Source organism: Chiloscyllium plagiosum, unplaced genomic scaffold (genome assembly GCF_037043375.1).
Source record: "Chiloscyllium plagiosum isolate Xiang-an unplaced genomic scaffold, Cpla_swu_hap1 HiC_scaffold_8, whole genome shotgun sequence".
NCBI lineage: Eukaryota > Metazoa > Chordata > Chondrichthyes > Orectolobiformes > Hemiscylliidae > Chiloscyllium > Chiloscyllium plagiosum.
In genome coordinates, this window is record NW_028270146.1 from 74476849 (window position 1) to 74500264 (window position 23416).

The 23416-nt window shown below is 41.2% G+C and overlaps 1 protein-coding gene across 1 annotated transcript; it reads right to left on the minus strand.

Moving 5' to 3' along the window:
- Window positions 1-5: 5 nt before the first annotated feature.
- On the minus strand, window positions 6-16317 carry arg2 (arginase 2). Its single transcript, XM_043697961.2, has 8 exons — window positions 16186-16317; window positions 15875-15947; window positions 2585-2762; window positions 2247-2406; window positions 2002-2096; window positions 1338-1442; window positions 748-884; window positions 6-571 (listed from the first exon to the last, which is right to left on the minus strand). Exons 1-8 carry the CDS (start codon window positions 16300-16302, stop codon window positions 369-371), a joined length of 1068 nt encoding a protein of 355 aa, XP_043553896.1. The 5' UTR covers window positions 16303-16317; the 3' UTR covers window positions 6-368.
- Window positions 16318-23416: the final 7099 nt, after the last annotated feature.

The window sequence follows — 23416 nt, forward strand, 5'->3', positions numbered from 1 at the left end:
ACATATCTGTCCTGAGGGAAAGTTTATTTAATGAAGTGTGTAGATTTATCCCTGCCAGTGTATTCTTATACAAAGTACAGAACATTTGAAAGTTCAGTTGATCAAACAGTATGACTTATTCAAACACAGCTCCAACTCAAATAGAGAAATGATATTCTTTCAATTAGAACATATTGAAAAAGCTTAGTACGGCATTGTTCACATTACCTTAAGAATAAAGGAAGGTATGGATGATGGGCTTAGAATAGTATCCCATTAATATATCCCAATGATAAGTGTATATGGAACAGTGCTATTCTTAAAATTTCAGTTCTGGAATAGGATTTTGTACAAGCTAAACATTGTTTCCTCTTCTCCACCTTCAATTCCTAAAGCCGTATAGTCTGTTCATTTGTTGTATATGTTGCACTGGGTGTTGGTAATTCATCATATTTGCCATGGGATCCTTCTCGAGCCTGTCCCAAAGAAAAGGAGATGACATCTATTGCAATATTTACTGTAGCATTAAGTTCAGCATCTGAAGTCGCAAGTTTAGGGTTGACTTCCACCAGATCCATGGCAGACAGTAATCCTGTATGAAAAAACAAAGTTGCTTATCACCTTGCGTTGAAACAATAAGTCTAAGTCATTTGTACCAGCAATGAAGCTCAACTGCTCTTGGTTTTTGGTTAAATTAGAGCTTTTACATGAAGCCTGATCAGTCAATAAAGATAAACAATTAGTAGGTTTTGGACATTAGATTCATACCTGTGTTCTGCACAGCCTCTGCAATATACATCCCTTCCCTGTATGTTAGTCCTCCTATCACTGGAGTACCAGTAGCAGGAGCTAAAGATGGGTCAATGGCATCCACATCATAGCTCAGGTGCACTGGTCTTTTCTGTCTGAAAAGGAAATTACAACTTAGACTTAACAACTGCTGACTCATGCCTTTATTTTAAAATATGACAAATCAGGTTTGTCAGCTAGTCTGTTAAAAAGAAACACTTCATATGCACAAGGAAACGGGCATCTCAATTTTCATTTCCACCATTGAAAGAATGCCAATTCATCAGTTCAGGTTCTTGTGCCATCCCAGTATCTCAAATATATACCAATATTCATTTCTAGTCTATATGCCAATAAAATCTATTATAAAAAGGTGGGTTCCACATTTCCCCAACGTGAATGCTGGTTTATAAACCTGCACTGCATAGAAGTTTTTACAAATGGACTGCCCTATCAAGGTCAATACAAAATTAAACAGATGCTTCTTAGAGGTGATGCAAAGCAATAGGTTCTTATTTTCCATCAAAGTAAATGCAAAGTAACAGCTACATTTGGCTCTTCTAACCTACTTTCCAATAAGGTGATCAAATGTTCTTTCCATTACTTTATGTATTCCTAGTTGATCCACTTCTTTCATTGAGAAGTATCGAATACCAAAGTTTTTCAGGATGTAACTGTTGGTAAGAAACAAAATTTTTAAATAAATATCTAAAGTGCCTGTTGAGTCAAATTTGAGGTCACTTTAGAGCATGCATGCTTAGACAGAGTAATACTGAGATATGAATAAGAGCCTCTCTCAATGTCATGTGTTTAAATGAACACAAAATTTCATGTTTTCTATGTTACCTTAATGAAGAAGGTGTGGTTATTCACTAAACATTAAATGTTTAAACGCCAGATTAAATTGTCATTTTTTGCTTGCTTTTTCAGACATTATGTAGCTACTTAATTCAAAGATTACACTTTGAAATTAAATGGAAGTTGTGAAGGATGTCAAGTGCCATGTTATTCCAAGCTATTCTGAAATGCAGATTTGAAGTCGTGGTAATTTCAATAAGGAATCTTCAATTAGGAATTGTATTAGAGGTATTAAGTAACAGGTGAAAAGCTAATTTCTGAATCATTAAATTAGCATTGAATAGATATGTTTAATAGCCACCCAAGGCAACACTGTAGATCTGTTATGCCATTAGACAGCAGGTAGACTTGTACAAGAAAACCAAGTGTTCTTACTATTCAGCAGGATCAACATCCCGAACACCAATATAAACCAAGTCCTTTGCTGAAATACAAGGCGTGACCCAAGAAAATCCAGGAAGTGGTGGTATCTGCATTAAAAAAACCACATTAGACAATAAATTTACACTGGTTCATTGCAACTACTGTAAACGTCAATTCTTAGAACATTTCCTGGATTTATCAAATCCATGAGTTCACAAGATGTCACTTAATTGGTTCAATTTCAATAGAAATTTTACCTTGTCCTGGAGCTCTCTGATAAGGAACGATACTGGTTGTCCATGCAGATTACCAGACATTGATGTTAGAGGTGTGTTTAGATCACAATGTGCATCAACCCATATGACACACAAATCAGGACGCTGCTGTGCATGTCCATGGACTGAACCAATTCCTAAACTGGATATTCATTAGAAAGAAAACATTGAGTATATTTAAGTTAGCTTTGTGTTTCCCTGCTGCACAGTGCATTCAGTTTCAGCATCTAATTGTCACAAGATTCTAATCAAATTTTAAAGTCAACTTTTATTAAAAACAGATTTGAAATAAAGTGATAGCTTGCTGTTGGGGGACTCACCTGTGATCTCCTCCAAGCATAACACTTAGGTGACCATCACCAACTGCTCGGCTGACTGCTTCAGTTAATGACTGGTTGGCTAAACCCACTGTTCTTGGGTGGTGGACAATGTTGTTATATGGTGTGTCATTTGATACAGTGGTGAAATTCAGATCTCCATAATCATGCACTTTACAACCTGGAAATTTAGAAGAACTTTATGAATTATAAAAATGCTTTTTTGTGACTTGTGAAAAGTTCCAAGTCTATCCCCAAACTCTTACTGGGTGACAATGCTTGAATTCAAAGCTTAGTCTGCATGATGAGTTTACCCCCCTTCCAAGACAAGGTCTGTATCTTTCTCTCCAAATTACCAATCTACTTTAACAGATTCCTTTACTGAACCAGATCAGCTAGTCTATGAATATTACCCTGTAACACTACAGTCACGTGGTCTTTGGTAACATACCACAGGATAAACTTGGTTAAAATCTAATTCTTAGGCTGATCATTTAAATTGGAGAAGCAGATTTGAAATTGTAGAATCGAGAACTTCCTAAATAATTAGGAGGTAACAGGCATTGAATAGCACAATTAATCAAACTTTCTAATGTATTTCCTTTATCCTTCTAACCACAGCTCTACATTGAGTGACTGGCCTCTAATCATACTTGCTGCAAAATTTTAGGTATGAGAAATTGTTAGTCTCCAGTTACTATCAGTTTAGTTTCCATGGAATGCAAGCATCCCTGGCAAGCTCAACATTTATAGCCCCTCCCTAACTGCCCTTGAGAAGGACAGTTCTGGAGCTGAAGAATGTTGTTTATGGGGAACACGCATTTCATTGCTATGTGCAATAATTTTAGACGGAATTCTACTTCAAGGAGTCATGACTCCCCAAATAGTTAATGCAGAAAAGACTTTCATTCCAGATCATTATCCATCAACATTTCCTAAACTTGTATGTAGACACTGGGCATATAGTACCTCAATTGAAAATGATGTGCTGTCACTCAACAAAAGGGGCATTCAAGTGACAGACGCAATTTTCAAATTGAAGTTGTTTGAAATGAATCCTTTCAGTCATACAATAGAGGAATTTTATTCCCTTCTGACTGTGTTCCGCGATTTGAATTGTACTGAAAATGTCTGTACTGCCTCTGTAATTGGACCAAAAAAAGTACAGTCGTAACAATGAGCGATCAAGGTACTAACATCTAAATCAGAATGAGTCTGCCAAAGTAATGTAATAGTGTGAAAATAGCTGATAGAGCATTAGTAAAAATAACTGGTTCTTATGTGGTGTACTAAGATTTGCAAAAGGCCTATAACAAGAGTCTGCTGCATAAGATAAAGATGTGTGGTATTACAGGTAAAGTATTAGCATGGATAGAAGATTGGTTGACTAACAGGAAGCAAAGAGTGGGGAAAAATGAGTGCTATTCTGTTTGGCAATCAGCAACTGATGGTGTGCCCCAGGGATCAGTGTTGCCATTGCAATTATTCACAATTTACACAGATGATTAAGTTGGGGATCATGTGTACTATGTCAAAACTTGCAGATGACATGACAATGAGTGGCAGAGCAATGTCTGCAAAGGACTGTGGAAGTTTGCAGAGGAACAGAGATACTTTAAGTGGGCAAAGGTTTGACAGATGGAATACAATGTTAATAAATGTGAAGTCATACATTTTGGTAGGAGTAACAGGAAAAAAAAGACTGACTTGAATTGTAAAAGGTTGCAGCATGCTGTTATGCAGAGGGACCAGGGTGTCCTTGTGCATGAATCACAGAATGTTGGTTGACAGGTACAACAGATAATTAGGAAGGCAAATGGAACTTTGTCCTTCACTGCAAGAGGGATTCAGTTTAAAAGCAGGGAGGTTATGTTGCAGCTATACAGGATGCTGGTGAGGCCACACCTGGAATACTGTGTGCAGTTTTGGTCACTTGACTGGAGGAGGATGAACTGGCACTAGAGGTGGTTCACTAGGTTGATTCCAGAGTTGAAGGGGCTGCCTTTGATGAGAGATGGAGTAGACTGGGATTATATTGCATTGGAATTCAGAAGAATGAGATTGGGGGGGGGGGGGGGGGGGGAAAGGGGTCTTATAGAAACAAAATTATGAAGGGAATAGACAAAATAGAAGTGGAGAGGAAGTTTCCACTGGCAGGTGAAACTAAGACAAGAGGGCATAGCCTCAAAATTAGGGGGAGCAGATTTAGGACTGAATTGAGAAGGAACTTCTTCACACAGAGAATTGAGAATCTGTGGAATTCCCTGCCTAGTTAAGTAGTTGACGCTACTTCAGTAAATGTTTTTAAAGCTAAGATAGATATTTTTCAAACAATGAAGGAATTAACAGTTACAGTGAGAGGGCAGGTAAGTGGAGCTGAGGCCATGAAAAGATCAGCCATGATCTTACTGAATGGCAGAGCAGGCTTGAAGGGCCAGATGGCCTACTCCTGTTCCTAGGTCTTATGTACAGGATCGGTCTGCCAATTTTCTTCCAAGGTAGATGTAAGCAAGCAAAAAGATAATATTGATCTGTTTACTGGACCCTAAAAAGGGACCCACTGCAAAATGGTGTCAGGATTAAGGAAAATAAATTGGAGAAACCTGTCTTATCTATATCCTGATCCTCATGCACATTAGAGGTGATGTGTTGCAAATACAAAATGAGAACAAGTCCTTCATATTGATCACATTTTAAACAATGTGAATAGTAGTTGCTAAGACAAAATATATTTAGTGGTCTTACAATTGGCATGATTTTTAAAACATTTGGGAGGCAGTGTTAAGAGGTGTAAATGGAAGGAGGGAGGAATGTTGATAAAATTCAGACCAAATCAAACTGTGATAGGTTACAGTTGCTATACATACAGGCAAAGGAGACAGACCATAAAGCTCCACCTGGTTATCAAGTATGTAGTTGCAGGCATGACTTGCAGAATAGTGATGCCCAAATAAAGGCCATGACATGCAGTCGATAGTTAAAAGGTTAATGAGGGTTTAAATATTTATTTCCCCCTCAGTTCACTGGTTTATGAGCCTAATTGATTAACAACCATTAGTGAGCAGATGCTATTCACTGTCAAGTTCCTGACTTGAGTTGCTTAAAAACCACTCAAATCAGTTGAGGAATATTGCAGAATGAGGATAGAAGAAAAATGTAGAACTTCACAAGTAGGTTGGTATTTAACATATTGCCCTCAGTAAGCAAAAGGGATGAGGAATTCACTTTGAATTGTCCTGCTCACTAAAGTCTTGAACTAGGAATTGAAATTATATCCTTTCATTTTCAATCTGATCACGCTAACAGCTGACCAACTACTAAGGCACTGGTTTCAACCAGTCCTCTAACCAGGACTTGAACATGAATCCTTTAGACAGGTCACTACAGCAAAAGCAAGTTCTAAAGGAGAATAAATTCAATTTCATAACATAGGTGATTGAGATAGGTCTGGGTTATATCTAGCAATTTGAAAATTATACTTGTGTATTGAGAACAGAAGCTCCTTGATCTCAGTTTATATCAGTAGATATTTTAAGTGCGGCTGTTTTCCTTGGAGAAGATTTGAAAGGGTGTTCAAAATTGAGGTGCAAGCCCAATTGAGTCAATAGATCATGCTAAAAATATTTCCATTGGCAGAAGAACCAAAAGGGAACTAACAAGAAGTTTGGCAAAAGCAAAAAAAAGACAAATTTAAAAATACACAGCCAGTAGTAAGGATCTGGAACACTATCCTGGAGTGTGGTGGAGGTAGCTCTACACCTTCAGAACAGAATTGGATTATCAGAAGAGCTGCGAGGTACAGGCAGTTGAGTGGGACCAGGAAAGTTATTGGTGCCAAGAAGCAGCACAGACAAAATGGGCCAAAATGTTACACAATAGTCTATACTCAGACTGGGGGAGGGGAAAGCAAAATGTGGCACAAAGAACAGGTACCCAATGAAAACAGTCTGCCAATTTCTCAGCAACACACCCCAACAAGCAGTCAACATGTCCAGAAACCCTAGCCACTCTCCCCCTATCAAAGGCATCTTGGAAATGACTGTTAGACTACTCAGACCCCTTGGCATCATGGCAGCCCACAAACCCACCCACACACTAAAACAGCAGCTAATGAACTTTAAAGACCCTATACAGACAACAAGTAAAACTAATGTCACTTACAAAATACCTTGCAAGAACTGTAACTAACATTACATTGAAAAAACAGGCAGAAAACTAGCCACCCAAGGTACATGAACATCAACTAGCCACAAAACAACATGACCCACTCTCACTAGTAACCTTACAGATAAGGACACCACTTTGACTGGGACAACACATCCATTCTAGGACAAGTCAACAGAGAGACACACGAGAATTCCTAGAAGTTTGGCATTCCAACTGGAACACCAACAAACATCAGACTTAGATCCCATTTACCACCCCCTGAGAAAAAGAACAGGAAATGACATCACCAACCCAAGGAAACCAAAACAAATAAAAAGCAGGCCATGCCACCAGTGCTTCATCCAGAGGCTCATTGACTGTTATCTAGTATGGTGATGAAACGTTTGGAAACTAACCTTCCAACTCAGCTAGCAAACCTACATCCACAACTCTCTGTTATGCACATAGTAAATTAGCTCAAATCAAGTTGCTTTGTCAAGACATCAGATCAAAATGCATACTTATGGAGGCTTTTGAAAAGATGCACAGCAAAACCCAGTTGAAAGCTGGCATTTTGGTTGGTGAAACATGAACAAGACTCCGTGTTGCAATGGTAGCTCTGCAGCCTGTATGCCAATCCTATTTTCTTTAGGAATTTTTGGTCATCTGCTTCTGCCACCTTAAGGCAATAGGTTCCAGGCCATTACCAAGAATCAAAAGAAAAATATTTCTCACATCCCTTTTTATCACTTGACCAAGCCTTAAGTTTGTATCCTAGTTTTCATACCAACTATTTTGTTTATCTTATGGAAAGATGTCAATTTTGTATAACCATCTTTTCTCAGTCTCCTTTGACGTACAACCACAGCTTCTCCAACCTAACCTTCTCACTAAACTGCTCTATTCCTGGAACCAGTCTAGCAAGTCTCCTCTGTAATGTTACATCTTAAAGTGTAAGAATGAGAACTGAATATTAATTGTGACAATCAGAACTTGAGATTGGTGCAACTTCCCTGCTTTTGTCTACTGTACTTCTATTTATCAAACCCAAGATTTCACACTCATCTCTTAAGTCCTTCAAACAATAATCCCCAGATCCCTGTCTCCCACTGTAGAACTGTCAAAAATCAAACACCAGGTTATGATCCAATATGTTTATTGGAAATTGCAAGCTTTTGGAGCAATTTCAAATAAACCTGAGACTATAACCTGATTTTTGACCTTGTTCATTTCCTGAAGAAGGGCCTGTGCCCGAAACGTCGAATCTCCTGTTCCCTGGATGCTGCCTGACCTGCTGTGCTGTTCCAGCAATAAAGTTTCAACTTTGATCTCCAGCATCTGCAGACTTCACTTTCTCCTTGTTCACTCCAGTCCAACTCTGGCATCTCCACATCATGTAGACCTCTGCACTAAAGTCCATATTGCCTTTTCCTAGCCCCTTTTCCCAAATGCAACAACTTTCACAATACAATACCAAATTCCATCTACCATTTGTCTGTCCATTCTGCAGACTTTGTCAATTGTTAGCAGCCTTATTGCTTGCTACATCTCCATGTTTTGTATCATTTAAAATTGAACAACCTTTTCTGCTCATCCATGATTTAGTGTTGGTCAGACTAAGACAATTAAAAATATCTAGTTCATGGTTAATGTGTTTTAGTATTTACTCTTTGGTTTTAGGATTAAAGTTTCTACCGAAAATAGGATAAATTTAAATGAAGCAAATGGAAACAGAGATTAATAGTAGAGTAGCAGCATCAGAAATTGCAGATGGGCTTGTTGATCAAAGGATATTGTCTGTACTGCTTGTAGTAATGCCAGTCTAGACACGGTTTTGGGATTCTGAAAAGCCAAACCCATTTACTTCTTCAGATTAAAAAAGAAATTAAGTAGACAGCTCAGAGCAGACTATCATAAGGCTGGGTGGAGCTTAACATAATTCTCAAATTAGATACTACCAGCAAAACTAACAATTTACAAAGTACCATGCAAGAACTGTAAAAACAAAACACTACATCAGACATTAACAAGCATGAAACTTGCCACCAGGATACATGAACATCAACTAGCTACCAAACAACACGACCCACAATCACTCGTTTCTATACATATAGACAAAGAAGGACATTTTGACTGGGACAACTCAGAACAAGCAAAACAAAAACATGCATGAGAATTCGAGTCATAGAGCCACAGAGATGTACAACACGGAAACAGACCCTTTGGTCCAACTCTTCCATACTGACCAGATATCCCAACCCAATCTAGTCCCACCTGCCAGCACCCAGCTCATATCCCTCCAAACCTTTCCTATTCATATACCCATCTAGATGCCTTTTAAACATTGCAATCATACTAGCCTCCACCATTTCCTCTGGCAGCTCATTCCATACATGCACCACCCTCTGCGTGAAAAAGTTGCTCCTTAGATCTCATATCTTTCCCCTCACCCTAAACCTATGCCCTCTAGTTCTGGACTCCTCCATCCCAGGGAAGAGACTTTGCCTATTTATCCTATCCATGCCCCTCAATTTTATAAACCTCTACAAGGTCACCCCTCAGCCTCAGACACTCCATGGAAAACAGTCCTAGCCTATTCAATGTCTCCCTATAGCCCGAATCCTCCAACCCTGGCAACATCCTTCTAAATCTTTCCTGAACCCTGTCAAGTTTCACAACATCCTTCCGATAGGGAGGAGACTAGATTTGCACGCAGTATTCCAACAGTGGCCTAACCAATGTCCTGTACAGCCACAACACATCCTAGAGGCCTGGTGTTCTAACTGGAACTTATGGAAAATAAAATAATGAAAGCATGGGAAGGGTTAAAAAGCATGAAGACCACTGGCAATCTGTGGTCTGTGGAAGGCAGGATGGGAAAAGAATAGTGGAATGCTCTTACACCAATTAGCAGAGTAAGGTTAAGGCTGAAAGGTCACTATGGCAAGATGAGATAACAGTTAGTAGAGGTAGTTTCTCTGTTAAGTGTCATTATGGTAGGATTGGGACAAGACATTAAAATATCTAATTAATAGTTAGTAGAGTCAGCATGAGACAGGAGACTATTGTAATAGATGGAATAGCTAAATATCTATCAATCATGACAGGTTAGTCTAGAATGCAAGATCACTGTAGCAGAGGTGATAATAAATGTCTAACCATGACAGTAGAATAACTAAGTAAAATGTACAACTAGAGATAATGGGAACTAACATCACTAGTTTATTGTGTAGCTAAAGTGAGGTTTTTTGATTAATATAGTTGGACATGCTGATAAGCTAACAGAAACATGATAAAAAATAAAAATCCACAGGTTTGGAGGTATTCGAGAATCGGCTTTCTCAGTGTCATGGTTTTTTGTTTGCAAATAAAAGACCTACTTCTTGAAGAACACTATGTCTCCTGGTGATTCTCTACATTTTCTCTATGACAAATTCCATCAATAAACTCATCCCTGGGAAAAAGAACCAGAAATGACATCACCCACCTTAAGAAACCAAGACCTGGAACATACCACCAGTTCTTCACCCGAGATGCTCACTGATGTTACCTAGTCATGGTGGTGAAAACATCTGAGAATAAACCTTCCAGCTCAACAAGCTAACTTACAAATCAACCTGAGCAACAGATCTTAAAAATTGCTCATGGTTCTCCAATTTCAATTTGTGTGTGTGTTATGTGGGAGATAGTTAGTTGCAGTTTTGAGCTGGGTCAGTGCTGCAAAGGAAGTGGCTCCTAACTGCACAGTTACCAGACTTAGACAGGTCAGGCTCAGGGGAAAACCCAAAAAGTAGTGGTTTCATTCTGTGGGGGAAAAAAAAAAGAGCGAAAAAGCAGCTGATAATGAGAAACGAGCCCATCAACAGCACTTCCTAATACAGCAGTGAAAGATCAGAGCTTGTAGAAATGCAGGAGCAGCTCAGTGAAGCCAGCTACATGACAAGTGGAAATTAAAACTGAAAACAGAGTCAGATTTTGGAAGTTTTCCAAGGCCAGATTGTTGGAAATGAGGGAACAAAATTCCTTGTAAAGTGAGACATTCACTTTGATGACCCACAGCGTCAGTAAAGTCTGAGTCAAATCTGGCTTGGTTGCATTGGCCAGTTAAAGTGCAGTTTAGATTTTTTTTTTTAAGATTAGATTAGATTCCCTAGTGTGGAAACAGGCCCTTTGGCCCAACAAGCCCACACCAACCCTTCGCAGAGTAACCCACCCAGACCCATTTCCCTCTGACTAACGCACCTAACCCATGGGCAATTTAGCATGGCCAATTCACCTGACCTGTACATCTTTGGATTGTGGGACGAAACCAGAGCATCTAGAGGAAACCCACGCAGACACGGGGAGAATGTGCAAACTCCACTCAGACAGTCGCCAGAGGCTGGAATCGAACCCTAGTGCTGTGAAGCAGCAGTGCTAACCACTGAGCCACCGTGCCGCCCCATTAAATGCAGTGAACAACAAAGGTTAAGTAGTGGGATTCCAGCATTGAACTGCAATGCCCAAAAATTTATTATACAACTTGAACAAAAACAAACCTCAGTTTGTGGGATGTTTCTCTGTTAACTTGATTAACAACTTAGTCCTGAATGTTAGTTTCAGTTGCATATGGTGTACATGATTTAGAATCATTTTTACTGTTCAGTACACTACTTAATCATTGTTTGTTTTGTTCAAGTTGTGTAATAATTTTTGGGTATTGCAAATTCAATGCTGGAATCCCACCACTTCACCTTTGTTCTACATTGCATTTAAAAAAATATGGTCCACATGTCAGATCACAGTATTCTCAAATCTGGATTTTAGCATCATGCCTTTGACTGTGTTGTGTTGATGGTTCCCTATACAGTGCACTGTGACTGACCTTATTCCTCCAAGTGAACAGAAGGGCCAACAGTGAAACCATGGTGTTCCAGAGTTAGAATTGGAGAGAGAGGAATAAATTAGCATTAATGGGTGTCTTATTAGGATGACAATGTGAAAAGCAATTCATAGAGTCATAGCCATAGAGACGTACAGCACAGAAACAGACCCTTCAGTCCAACTCGCCCATGCCAACCAGATATCCCAACCCAATCTATTCCCACCTGCCAGCACCTGGCCCATATTTCTCCAAGCCCTTCCTATTCATATACCCATCCAGATGTCTTTAGAATGTTGCAATTGCACCAGCCTCTAGCACCTCCTCTGGCAGCTCATTCCATACACGCACCACCCTCTACGTGAAAAGTTACCCCTTAGGTCTCTTTTATATCTTTCCCCTCTTACCCTAAACCTATGCCCTCTAGTTCTGGACTCCCCCAGCCCAGGGAAGAGACTTTGTCTATTTACCCTATCCATGCCCCTCATGAGGTTATAAACCTCTAAGGTCACCCTTCAGCCTCCGACACTCTAGGGAAAACAGCCCCAGCCTATTCAACCTCTCCCTTTATTCAAATCCTCCAACCCTGGCAACATCTTTGTTAATCTTTTTTGAACCCTTTCAAATTTCACAATATCTTTCCGATAGGAAGGAGACCAGAATTGCACACAGTATTCCAACAGTGGCCTAACCAATGTCCTGTAGAGCCACATGACCTCCCAACTCCTATACTCAATACCCTGACCAATAAAGGAAAGCATACCAAACGCCTTCTTCACTATCCTATCTACCTGTGACTACACTTTCAAGGAGCTATGAACCTGCACTCCAAGGTCTCTTTGTTCAGCAAAACTCCCGAGGACCTTACCATTAAGTGTATATGACCTGCTAAGATTTGCTTTCCCAAAATGAAGCACCTCACATTTATCTAAATTAAACTCCATCTGCCACTTCTCAGCCCACTGGTCCATCTGATCAAGATCCCATTGTAATCAGAGGTAACCTTCTTCACTGTCCACTACATCTCCAATTTTGGTGTCATCAGCAAACTTACTAACTATACCTCTTATGGTCCCATCCAAATCATTTATATAAATGATGAAAAGAAGTGGACCCAGCACCGATCCTTGTGGCACTCCACTGGTCACAGGCCTCCAGTCTGAAAAAACAACCCTCCACCACCACCCAGTGGTGGAGCCAGTTCTGTATCCAAATGACGAGTTCTCCCCGTATTCCTGAAGAAGGGCTTATGCCCGAAACGTCGATTCTCCTGTTCCCTGGATGCTGCCTGACCTGCTGCGCTGTTCCAGCAACACATTTTCAGCTTCAGTGAAATCTAATCTTGCTCACCAGTCTCCCATGGGGAACCTTGCTGAAGTCCATATAGATCACATCTACCAATCTGCCACCATCAATCCTTTGTTACTTCTTCAAAAGACCCAACCAAGTTTGCAAAACATGATTTCCCACACAAAGCCATGTTGACTATTCCTAATCAGTCCTTCCTTTCCAAATACATGTACATCCTGTCCCTCAGGATTCCCTCCAACAACTTGCCCACCACCGACATCAGGCTCACCGGTCTATAGTTGCCTGGCTTGTCTTTACCACCTTTCTTAAACAGTGGCACCACGTTTGCCAATCTCCAGTCTTCCTGCACCTCACCTCTGACTACCGATGATACAAATCTCAGCAAGAGGCACAGCAATCACTTCCCTAGCTTCCCACAGAGTTCTAGGGTATACCTGATCAGGTCCTGGGGATTTATCCACTGATGCATTTCAAGACATCTAGCACTTCCTCCTCTAATATGGAGATTTTTTCTCAAGATGTCACCATTTATTTCCCTACATGCTGTATCTTTCATGTCCTTTTCCACAGTAAACACTGATGTAAGGATAGCACCATGAACACAATACTAGAAATAGATGAGGACAGAGAGACACCAGAGTTGGTGCACAATTTGATGCAAAATTTTTAAAAAGTAAACAAATTCTAATTGTCAGACCAAATCCAAAGCTAGGTAAAACGTGGACATTCCAAAGACATTGGTCACATGCACGCTTGTCAGAAACAACTGCGTGGTGTTTTCCAAATGCCACAAAAGAATTGGCTTATTCAATACCAACAATTGTTTAAATAAAGCTAGTCAAATTTAAAAACTTTTCATTGGCAATAGATATGCTGCAATTTCTGTCAATTTTCCAGAACCTTTCAAGGCAGCACTGAAAACACACAGATGAGTTATATATTCATTGATGCACACTGAGCTCCTTATCTCCCAACAAGTAATTGCAAAAAAAAAATGTGTCAACTGAAAAGTCAGTCCATGCCATCATGACACCTGTACTTCAGCATTTCATTCCACAGCTCAGGGGGAAAATCAGACAAATTGATTAGCCAAAAGTAAACAGCAAGCACAACTGAGTCCTTTGTCCTTCTCTGATGGGTGGAGTGGGGACAAGAGGGGAACTCAATGTAGAGCAATAAATACATAGCTGCCTTTGATATTTTTGTCTGCAACCTAGGCTGGCTGCAGTAGTTTTGAAAAAGGGGAGGAACCATCACCAGCTACCAATGGCAACATTTATGAAACGGAGATCAGCATGCACTATTTTAGGAATTGGTGAAATGAGGTAGTATAGTTTGCTTGGGATAAAGGGAAAGTATAATTGTTTCAGGCATGCATGCAACCAATTTTTTTAAACTTATTTTTAAGGCAGAAGTAAAGGAATTGACTAAGAGTCAAAAAATATTAGTGTAGACAGCAAAGTGAAATTGAGGCTACAGTGAGTTAATGTGTTAAAATGGCAAATGGTCCTCTCCTTACCAGAGTTCGTACATTCATTGTACTTCATTTTACCTCTTGCAACATTTTTCTGTGGAAATGCCCACATTTAGTCAGGAGAAAGATTTAAAAAGAGAAACAAAAGAGAGTATTTTGTTTTTTAAAAAAAAGTGGCTCCTGTATGAACTTTCAGAGGAAGTGGCGGATGTGGGTACAATTACAACATTTAAAAGACATTTAAATAAGTATAATAAATGTTTGGAGGGATGTAGGCCAAGTGCAGGCAAGTGGGAGTGGTTTATTTGGTATTATGGTCAGCATGGACTGGTTGGGCTGAAGGGTCTGCTTCCATGCTGTATGACTTCCAAGTCATACCAGAACAGTTCCTTTTCAAATAAGCAGACAGGTTTGCATTTCTGCAGCACAAGGCCATAAAACACACTGCGGTTTTTTTTTTAAAGATCTAATCATGTACTTTAAACATGGTCAGGACGCTGAAACGCACCAGCCAGTTTACACACAGCAAGTTCCAAGAAATAATGTGTGTGATCGTGACGAGGTTATCTTTTTTTAAAAGAACGTCGTTGGACATTTGTTCAATCCCCTCCACAAGATGGCCCAGCTCAGTAAGTGTGTGGAGTGGAGTTTGAACCACAGCCTTCTGACTCCAGTTAAAAAACAATTACCACCTGAGCCCGTGCAGTAATTGGGAGACCATTCAAATCTGTGGATTTTCTGGTCTTTTAACTATATCCTCGTTTTATGGACAACATCTAAAATTAGTAATCCAGAAAATAGTAAGGTTAAGCAAAATGTTGCAAATGCAAAAGAGCAAACCCTCAGGTCAGGTATTCTCAAATGGAAAGGAGATGCCAGAAACATTAGTTTTTTTTCAGATGCAGATAGTACCCAGCTTGGTTTGCAGAATTGCTGGTGGACAACGCGGTCTCTCAGGAGTACAGAGAAACACGGGATAAATTCTGGTTCAGATTTGTAGAAGCAACATTTTTACAAAACAACATCTTGGCTGGAATGCAGCGGCCATCTAACGCTGTGACACGTTACTCTCTGCACCATGCGGCAAATCGAGAGAAAAGTCAACTGAAGTTATTCACAGTATACTTTTTTTAAACAAAGCCACTAAACGGAAACTATTATTTGCAGTGCTGGATGGGAAGCAAGTTTGGTTTTTTTTTTCCCCTCTCAACAAAAAGAGGGTCATTACGGTCACGGTCCTGGCTTCCTTCAATTGTGGGAATCTGAAGGAGGAACATTCCTGGGGGAATTAACTGGAGCGGTTTGAGGACAGCGCTGGTACACCCCAGCACACACAGGAAAGCAGCGTCTGCCTGGCTCCCTGCCGATTGAGGCCAGCGGGACAGCTCTGCAGCATCTCCCGGAGTAAGGAGACCGCACTCAGTGAACCCTCACTCCAGGGGCCGCCACGCCATCCCCTTCTCTAACCCCCAACCCCCCCCTCACCTCCTCCACAACTCACCCAGACCCGAAAGTCTCTCCACTAAGCCGGCGTCCCGGATCGCCTGCGGTCCCCCTTCCACTCCTCGGCGTTTCTGAAAGGAGACATATTTTGTTTTGTTTTGTTTTGGTTTTTAAAAAGGGACGGAGGGCATTTACAAACCCCGGTCCGGAGACCGAATCAGAACAGCGAGTCATCCTCCAATTTAGTTCCACGCCAGCATGCACCAGCCTCTGAATCTACCATCACTGTAGCAGTGGTGTAGGCTTGCCTATCGGCTCTCTGTTTAAAAAGCTAACAAAACGCTGTGCTGTTTTACTCATGCTCAGTACCTGGCCATAGGAGAACGGTGCTCCAATGATCCCCACAGAATGTGCCGATCGCCTCTGCTTGGGGAACCAGCCCCGCTGCTTCACCAGAAGGTGCCGCGCACCCCTCTGCAAAGACATCTTTTCAGTTTCGGGGTGAGCGGCGGGGCAGTCCCCTTTTTATAAATGCGCTGCTCCATCAACATCCCTGCGATTGGTTAACCCATCATGGGCGGAAATACTCGCGAGCGAAGAAGTGTCAGGGGAGACCGTCCCTTCCACACGCACACCCACTGAACGCTGGGCTATTTTAAAATATCCCCCGACTCGCAGCGCGGACCGACTCAAAAGCAGGCAGAAGGCGACTTCACTTGCAGTCTTCTTCCCCTCGCCTCCCGAAGCTGATTTCTTTGTGGGATTGTGGCTCCACAAGTGGTGAGCACCCTCTAACGCTCTGCCCTGCAAGTAGCCATTATCCTTGCGTGAGTTCAGGACAGTCTATTAGATACTGGCAACTTCATTATAACCACTACCCTCTTCCCCCACCCCTCCACTTTTGTCCAGCAAACATGCCTGGAGAGGTGCATCGGATACATGTACCCCGCAGATTAATTAATTGATGAACATTTAATAGATTTGCCTGTAACTGTTGGTTAGATTTGCTGAACAAAAGTGTGAAACTAACATAGTGAACTAACATGGTGGAAAATTGTTTATGTCAGGATAGTACAAGGATATTAATATGAGAGAATCAGACAAAGTTAGCATGGATTTATGAAGGGGAAATCGTGCTTGACAAATCTGTTGGAATTCTATGAAGAAATAACCAGTAGAGTTGACAAGGGAGAGCTAGCTGATATGGTGTATTTGGGCTTTCAGAAAGCGTTTGACAAAGTCTCACATAAGGGATTATTGTGCAAGATTAAAGCACATGGGATTGAGGGAAGTGTATTGAGATGGATAAAAAATACTGGTTGGCAGAGAGGAAATAAAGATTAGGAATTAATGGGTCCTATTCAAATTGCCAGTGGGGTGTCATGGGGATCAGTGCAAGGACCCCAGTTATTCACAATATATATTAATGATTTGGATGAGGGAACAAAATGTAACATGTACATCTCTATGACTCTATGATACCAAGTTGGGTGGGAGGATGAACAAGGATGCAGAGGCCCTTAATCATGATCTGAACAAGTTGGGTGAGTGGGGAAAACAGATGCAGTTTAATTTGGATAAATGTGAGGTTATTCATTTTGGAAACAAAAAAACAAGAAGTCAGATCACGACCTGAATGGCTGTAAATTGGGAGAAGGGAGTGTGCAGTGGGACCAGGGTGTCCTTGTGCACCAATCGCTGAAGGTAAGCATGCAAGTGCAGCAGGTGGAAAAGAAGGCAAATGGTATGTTGGCCTTCATTGCGAGAGGTTTCGATTACAGGAGCAGGGGTGTGTTGTTGTAGTTCTCCAGGGCCTTGGTGAGGGCACACCTAGAGTATCATGTGCAGTTTTGGTCTCCTTTTCTGAAGAAGGATGCTCTTGCTCTTGAGGGAGTACAGCGAAGGTTTACCAGGCTGATTCAAGGGATGGCGGGACTGACGTATGAGGGGAGATTGACTGACTAGGTTAGGATTGTTTTTGTTGGAGTTCAGACAAATGAGGGGGAGGATCTCAAAGAGACTTAGAAAATTCTAACAGGACAAGACAGGATAGATGCAAGGAGGATGTTCCCAATGCTGGATGCATCCAGAACGAGTGGTCACAGTCTGAGGATTGGGGGTGGGCCATTTAGGACAGAGTTGAGCAGACAGTTCTTCACACAAAGAGTGGTGAGCCTGTGGAATTCATGACCACAGCAAATAGTTGACACCAAAACATTGAATATATTCAAGATGCAGATAGATAATAGCACTTGGGGCAAATGGGATCACAGGTTATGGGGAGGAAGCAGGATTAGCCAATTGAGTTGAATGATCAACCATGAGGTGGAGCAGGCTTGATGGGTCGAATGGCCTCCTCCTGCTCCTATCTTGTATGTTTCCATATCTCTTGGGAAATCGCCCTATGCCATTTCCCACCACACAGAAGGACTTCCAGTATGGGCTGCTCACTGATACTGTCTACTTCGTCAACTTTTGTCTTCCATCAGAGATGGCCTATGGCTGCCTGGACGACAGTTACTTATGCACTTTTTATGGGCACCCTTTGCATTTTTGGGGAGCTAGCATGGAGAATGTTGGCTAGACTATTTAATAGATATTTTGGCTAATTTATCTTCCAGGGTGCATTCCTGAACTCTGGATGAAGTGTGTTTCATTTTTTTTGGCTCAGTGTCAGAGGTTACCTCTTCCGCTGTCTGAGCAGGTTTTTCTCCATTTTTGGATTGAGTCCCATACATCTGGGTGTGGATGAATGCAGGAAAGTCAGAGGATCTCGCCAGGGGCTGGGCTTGACCATTTGTACCTTGAGGTTAAGAGCAGCTCATTGGAGTGTCTGCCTGCCCTTCCACTGTTGTCTTGTCCACATCTGGATGGCTCTGGAGAAGGAGAGCAGTAGTTCCTGTGAATGTCTCGCAGACAATAGTGAATACATTATTATTTACGTTCCCTTTGGTTTTGTGATTTACTTTCTTATTGTGTGTCCCTTTTAAAAGACAAACATTTTATTTTTCAGTTGGTGATACTCTGGCAAACTAATGTCTCTTTTATCAGTTATTTTAAATTAGAATACGAAAAGGTGGGAGATGGACAGGCTATTGTAGAACAACAAAGAAGATTGAAGAAATAGCAAAGTCATGATTATTAAGCGGGAGTCACCAGCTGATGTAAGGGCCGAGGATAAAAGTTAGATTAGAAAGTGGAAAGTTTCAGCAAAGTAGAATAGAAAGATTGGAAATTGAAAACTTGACTTGATACAACGGCACAGGCAAACTACCCAAAGGAAATGGAATGTTGACGTTTGGAAGTTCTTTATGGAAACCATTAGTCTGTGTTTCTCGGAAAATGTACAAAAATTGTTAATATCAAATCAGCTTAAAAATCAAGGCGATGTCTTTTATTGATTTATCATTGGCAGCTCTCTCTAAGCTCTTTAAACCTGCTCACCTCGCACAGTTCATTTAATTCAGTCTCTACAACTACACCTTTGACCAAGCTTTTTACCACTCGGCTGAATTCCTTCTATATGTGTTTGAGATCAAATTTTGTCTGACAACAATTCTATGACTTTTTACTATTTTCCCTCATCTGTGCCTTAGTTACTTCCAAACTTGACAATTCCAACATCAACTCTAGGCACAATGGTCTTCTATAGACGGTATTTGGTTTCAGCATGTTGAATGTGGAATTAACTTCTGATTCTGGAAATTCCTCCTGGCTGGTCTCCCACACTTTTGCCTGTGAGGACTTGAGATCATCCAAAACTCTGCCCTGATTTGCATTAGGTGCCACTCACACAACATATGGCATGTTTTCATTCGTGATGTTCCAAAATTATAAAATTTTGTTAAATGCAATATATAAATGCACATTATTGTAGCATAGAAGTGGTTTTGGATTAACTGCCACAAACTTCATTTGTCCATATATCAGTTCTTTAAGTGCAGTAATTTACATTTGCATTGACTACATTCTTGTGACTGAGCTATTTCAGTTTAATAACTAATTAAGGTGCAGAGATTGTTATATTCCATAGAGGAGAAATTTCATGATCCCATTTTCTGATTAATTTTTTCCCTTGCTGTAGGATCTTTTGTTTCCTATTGAGTTTGTTTTCATGGGTACTTGCCATTCTCTAGCCATCCTCAGTGGCAATCCTTCATGTTAAACCCTGCCTGGGAGTATCTGAATTGCTGTTGTGAGTCACTTGCTATTTTGAGTGTTGGAGTGAGTGGAGCAGTGCACCACTTGAACTGGCTGTCACCATGTTTGGGATTGACATTTCAGTGTTTACTGGAAATGATTTTACAAAGTAGAGTTCCTTGAAAACAGATAGTTACGTTGCTATTTCCTATTTAAATAGAAAGTATATATATGTCTAGATTTGTATTGCTTATATGTGTGTATGGAAATGGTGGCATTTCATTTCATGTTGCCATTTGAAAAAGTGAAAATACAATACCTTTTGTTCCAAGGGGTGTTTATGGGGATTGTCACAAGTATTTGGAACAGCATCATTAAGTTAGAATGATCAGTTGGGTTTTCAAAGAGGCTGAGTTATTCAGTATTCTGTTTTCTGTTGTTTGTGTTTCAATAGTTCATTGTCACTAACACTCAACATTGGAGCCCCCCAGAGGAGCGTACTCACCCTGCTCCTATACTCATTGTATACCCATGACTGCGCCTATGACACCACCATTGTCGGTCAAATCTCAGATGGCGACGAAACAGACTACAGACAGGGAGGTGGAAGACCTGGAAAAATGGTGCACTGGGAACAACCTAGTTCTCAATGCCAGCAAAACCAAGGAACTCATTATTGACTTTTGGCGGGATGTTACTCATGCCCCCCCTACACATTAATGGCACAGAGGTAGAATGAGTGGAGAGTGTCAAGCTCCTGGGAGTGGCTATCCACAACAAGCTTTCTTGGACTCTTCATGTGGATGCACTGGTTACAAAGGTCCAACAACGTTTCTTCTTCCTCAGGCAGCTGAGGAAATTTGCCATGACAGCGAATACCTTTGCCAACTTATATAGGTGCGCCATCGAGAGCATTCTGGATGTATCACTACCTGGAATGGCAAATGTAGCATTCAAGATTGGAGACAGTTACAGAGAGTGGTGAACTCACCCCGGCCAATGACAAAGGCCAACCTCCCATCTATAGAATCCATCTACCAGGCTCACTGTCAAGGAAAGGCTGCCAGCACTCTCAAAGATCCATCCCACCCTGGCAATGTTTTTCTACAACCTCTACTATCGGGAGAAGGTACAGAAGCCTGAACACACGCACCAGCCAGTTTTGCAACAGTTTCTACCCTACTGTTGTTAGAATACTGAATGGACTCACAAACTCTTAAAAACACAGGGACTGGTGAATGTTGTTTTTGCTGCTGTTTACCTATTACTTACTGTCTATGCTACTTAACTGTGTGACCTGTCTGTATTGCTCGCAAGACAAAGCTTTGCACTGTGCCTCGGTACACGTGACAATAAATTCAATTCAATTCAATTGAGTTCATCTTGTAAATATTTTCTGTTTTGTTTAAAACTTAGTGGTTTGACCAGCTGATTCTCTCCTGGGATATCTACCATACACCTGCTTAGGATCTGGGCTACCTTCTTTAAATGTTATGAGGGGTTTGGCCTGGTCCATAACAGGGGGACTGGACAAATGTAGGTGATACGATCAGTAAACTTGCAGACAACATGAAAGTTGGTTTTATGATAAATAACAATGAAGCGAACATTAGAATCTAGGCAATGTTTCCTTTAAGCTGTGCAGTCATTCTAAGGTTCTGTGTGTGATGATCAGCGTTGGCTGCTGACATGGCACTGACTTCCAGTTCACTGTCACTGCCATGCATGTGCTGAGGAGACCTGCATGGACTGTTTTTAAAGCAAAATTAGAATTCTGGCAAATTAGACTGGCTGGTCAGATAGCCTGAACAGTGGCAAATGGCATTTAATCTTACATTTGTAAGATGATGCGTTTTGGGAGGACTAACATGATAAGGGAGTACATGGAAAATGATAACATTCGTGAGGAAGTGCTGAAGATCAAAGGAATCAAGGCATTGAATTCAAGAACAAGGAGGTTATGGTGGAGTTGTGTATAAGGCCATACATCGGGTTGCTACAGTGTAGGAATGATGTGATTGCACTAGAGAAGGTGCAGAAGGTATTCAACCAACATGGTAACGAGCATGGATATGTTGGGCCGAAGAGCCTCTTTCCCTGCTGTAAAATCTTTTCCCTGGGGTGGGGAAGTCCAGAACTAGAGGGCATAAGTTTAGGATGAGAGGGGAAAAATTTAAAAGAGACCTAAGGGGCAACCTTTTCACTCAGAGGGTGGTACATGTATGGAATGAGCTGCCTGAGGAAGTGGTGGAGGCTTGCAACATTTAAAATGAATAGGAAGAGTGTAGAGGGATATGGGCCAAGTGCTGGCAAATGAGACTAGACTGGGTTGGGATATCTGGTTGGCATGGATAAGTTGGACTGAAGGGTCTGTTTCCGTGCTATACACCTCTATGACTCTAAGTCTTAGTCTTGCTACAAATGTGATGATATTAATCTCGGTTTCCACCTTGGTGTGTACCATTAAAGACGTTAATGCTGGTGGCCTTCCTGGTGAGCTGCTAGCTTTTGCAGGTCATTGCAGTTTATTCAGTACTTCTGTCTGCAGATCATGGGTGCTGCTTGAACCAACATATCTCCTCAACCAATAGTTTATCTGATCAAAACAAAAAAAAGACAAGTGCAAACAACTCAGCAGGTCTTGCAAATTCTGTGTGCAGAGAAACAGTCACTTTTCATTGAAACCCAATATCTGATCTTATTTATTGTGGTATCTTGCTGTATGTGAACTAGCGGTGCTCTTAGTTCATCTGTGTGACAACAAATAACTGCATTTCAAAAAGCAATGTGGTAACATTTTCCTTGAATGCAGGTTGGTTCATTTTTCTAAATTCAGGAAGTCTTGAAGTTCCAGGCTCATTTCACACTAACCGTTATCAGTGTTTACTGACAGACTGAATACTGAGAATGATTTTCGACTGGAGGGTACAATGTGAATGTTAACAGTGAATTGGACACAATCCTGAGTTAAGTCGCGTCTCTCTTTCACTTTTGTTTGATGTTCTTTGTGTGGGCTGAACTGGCCTCTCTTCGTTTGGCTGTGCAGACGAAGGGAGAGGTCTGTTTACTCTTGCTGTGTAATTAATTGGGCCGAGTCCCGAGCTTGTCCAGTGGGAGGAGGCGGGTGCAAACTGAAAACTCAGCGATATAATAGGACCAGGGACCCCAACTAACCAGCCACTGGGTGCTGAGCCAGCGCCTTCTATTTCAGCCCTGGAGGGTCAATAATGGAAAAGAAAATCTCAAGTGTTTCACTGTGCATTGCACTGACTGGCGGTGTCAGTGATTTGGGGATTTTCCTATGGGGCTGGTGTGAGAAATCTGAGAGGCAGTCAAATTCTACTCCCACCCCCCACTTCTCCTGACGGCCCAGGAAATCTTCGCTGTTTCACAAAGCTGAGGCAGCAGTGTTTCTAACAGTCAGCTCCGGGCGCTCTGCCTGTCATGTTCTGAGCAAAGA

Coding starts and splice junctions, on each gene's coding strand:
- arg2 (XM_043697961.2), bottom strand. CDS start 16,302: ATGTCTTTGCAGAGGGGTGCGCGGCACCTTCTGGTGAAGCAGCGGGGC. Junction 2,407..2,584: donor ATGCTTGGAGGAGATCACAG/GTGAGTCCCCCA, acceptor ATGAATATCCAG/TTTAGGAATTGGTTCAGTCC. Junction 885..1,337: donor TTTGATCACCTTATTGGAAA/GTAGGTTAGAAG, acceptor TTTCCTTTTCAG/ACAGAAAAGACCAGTGCACC.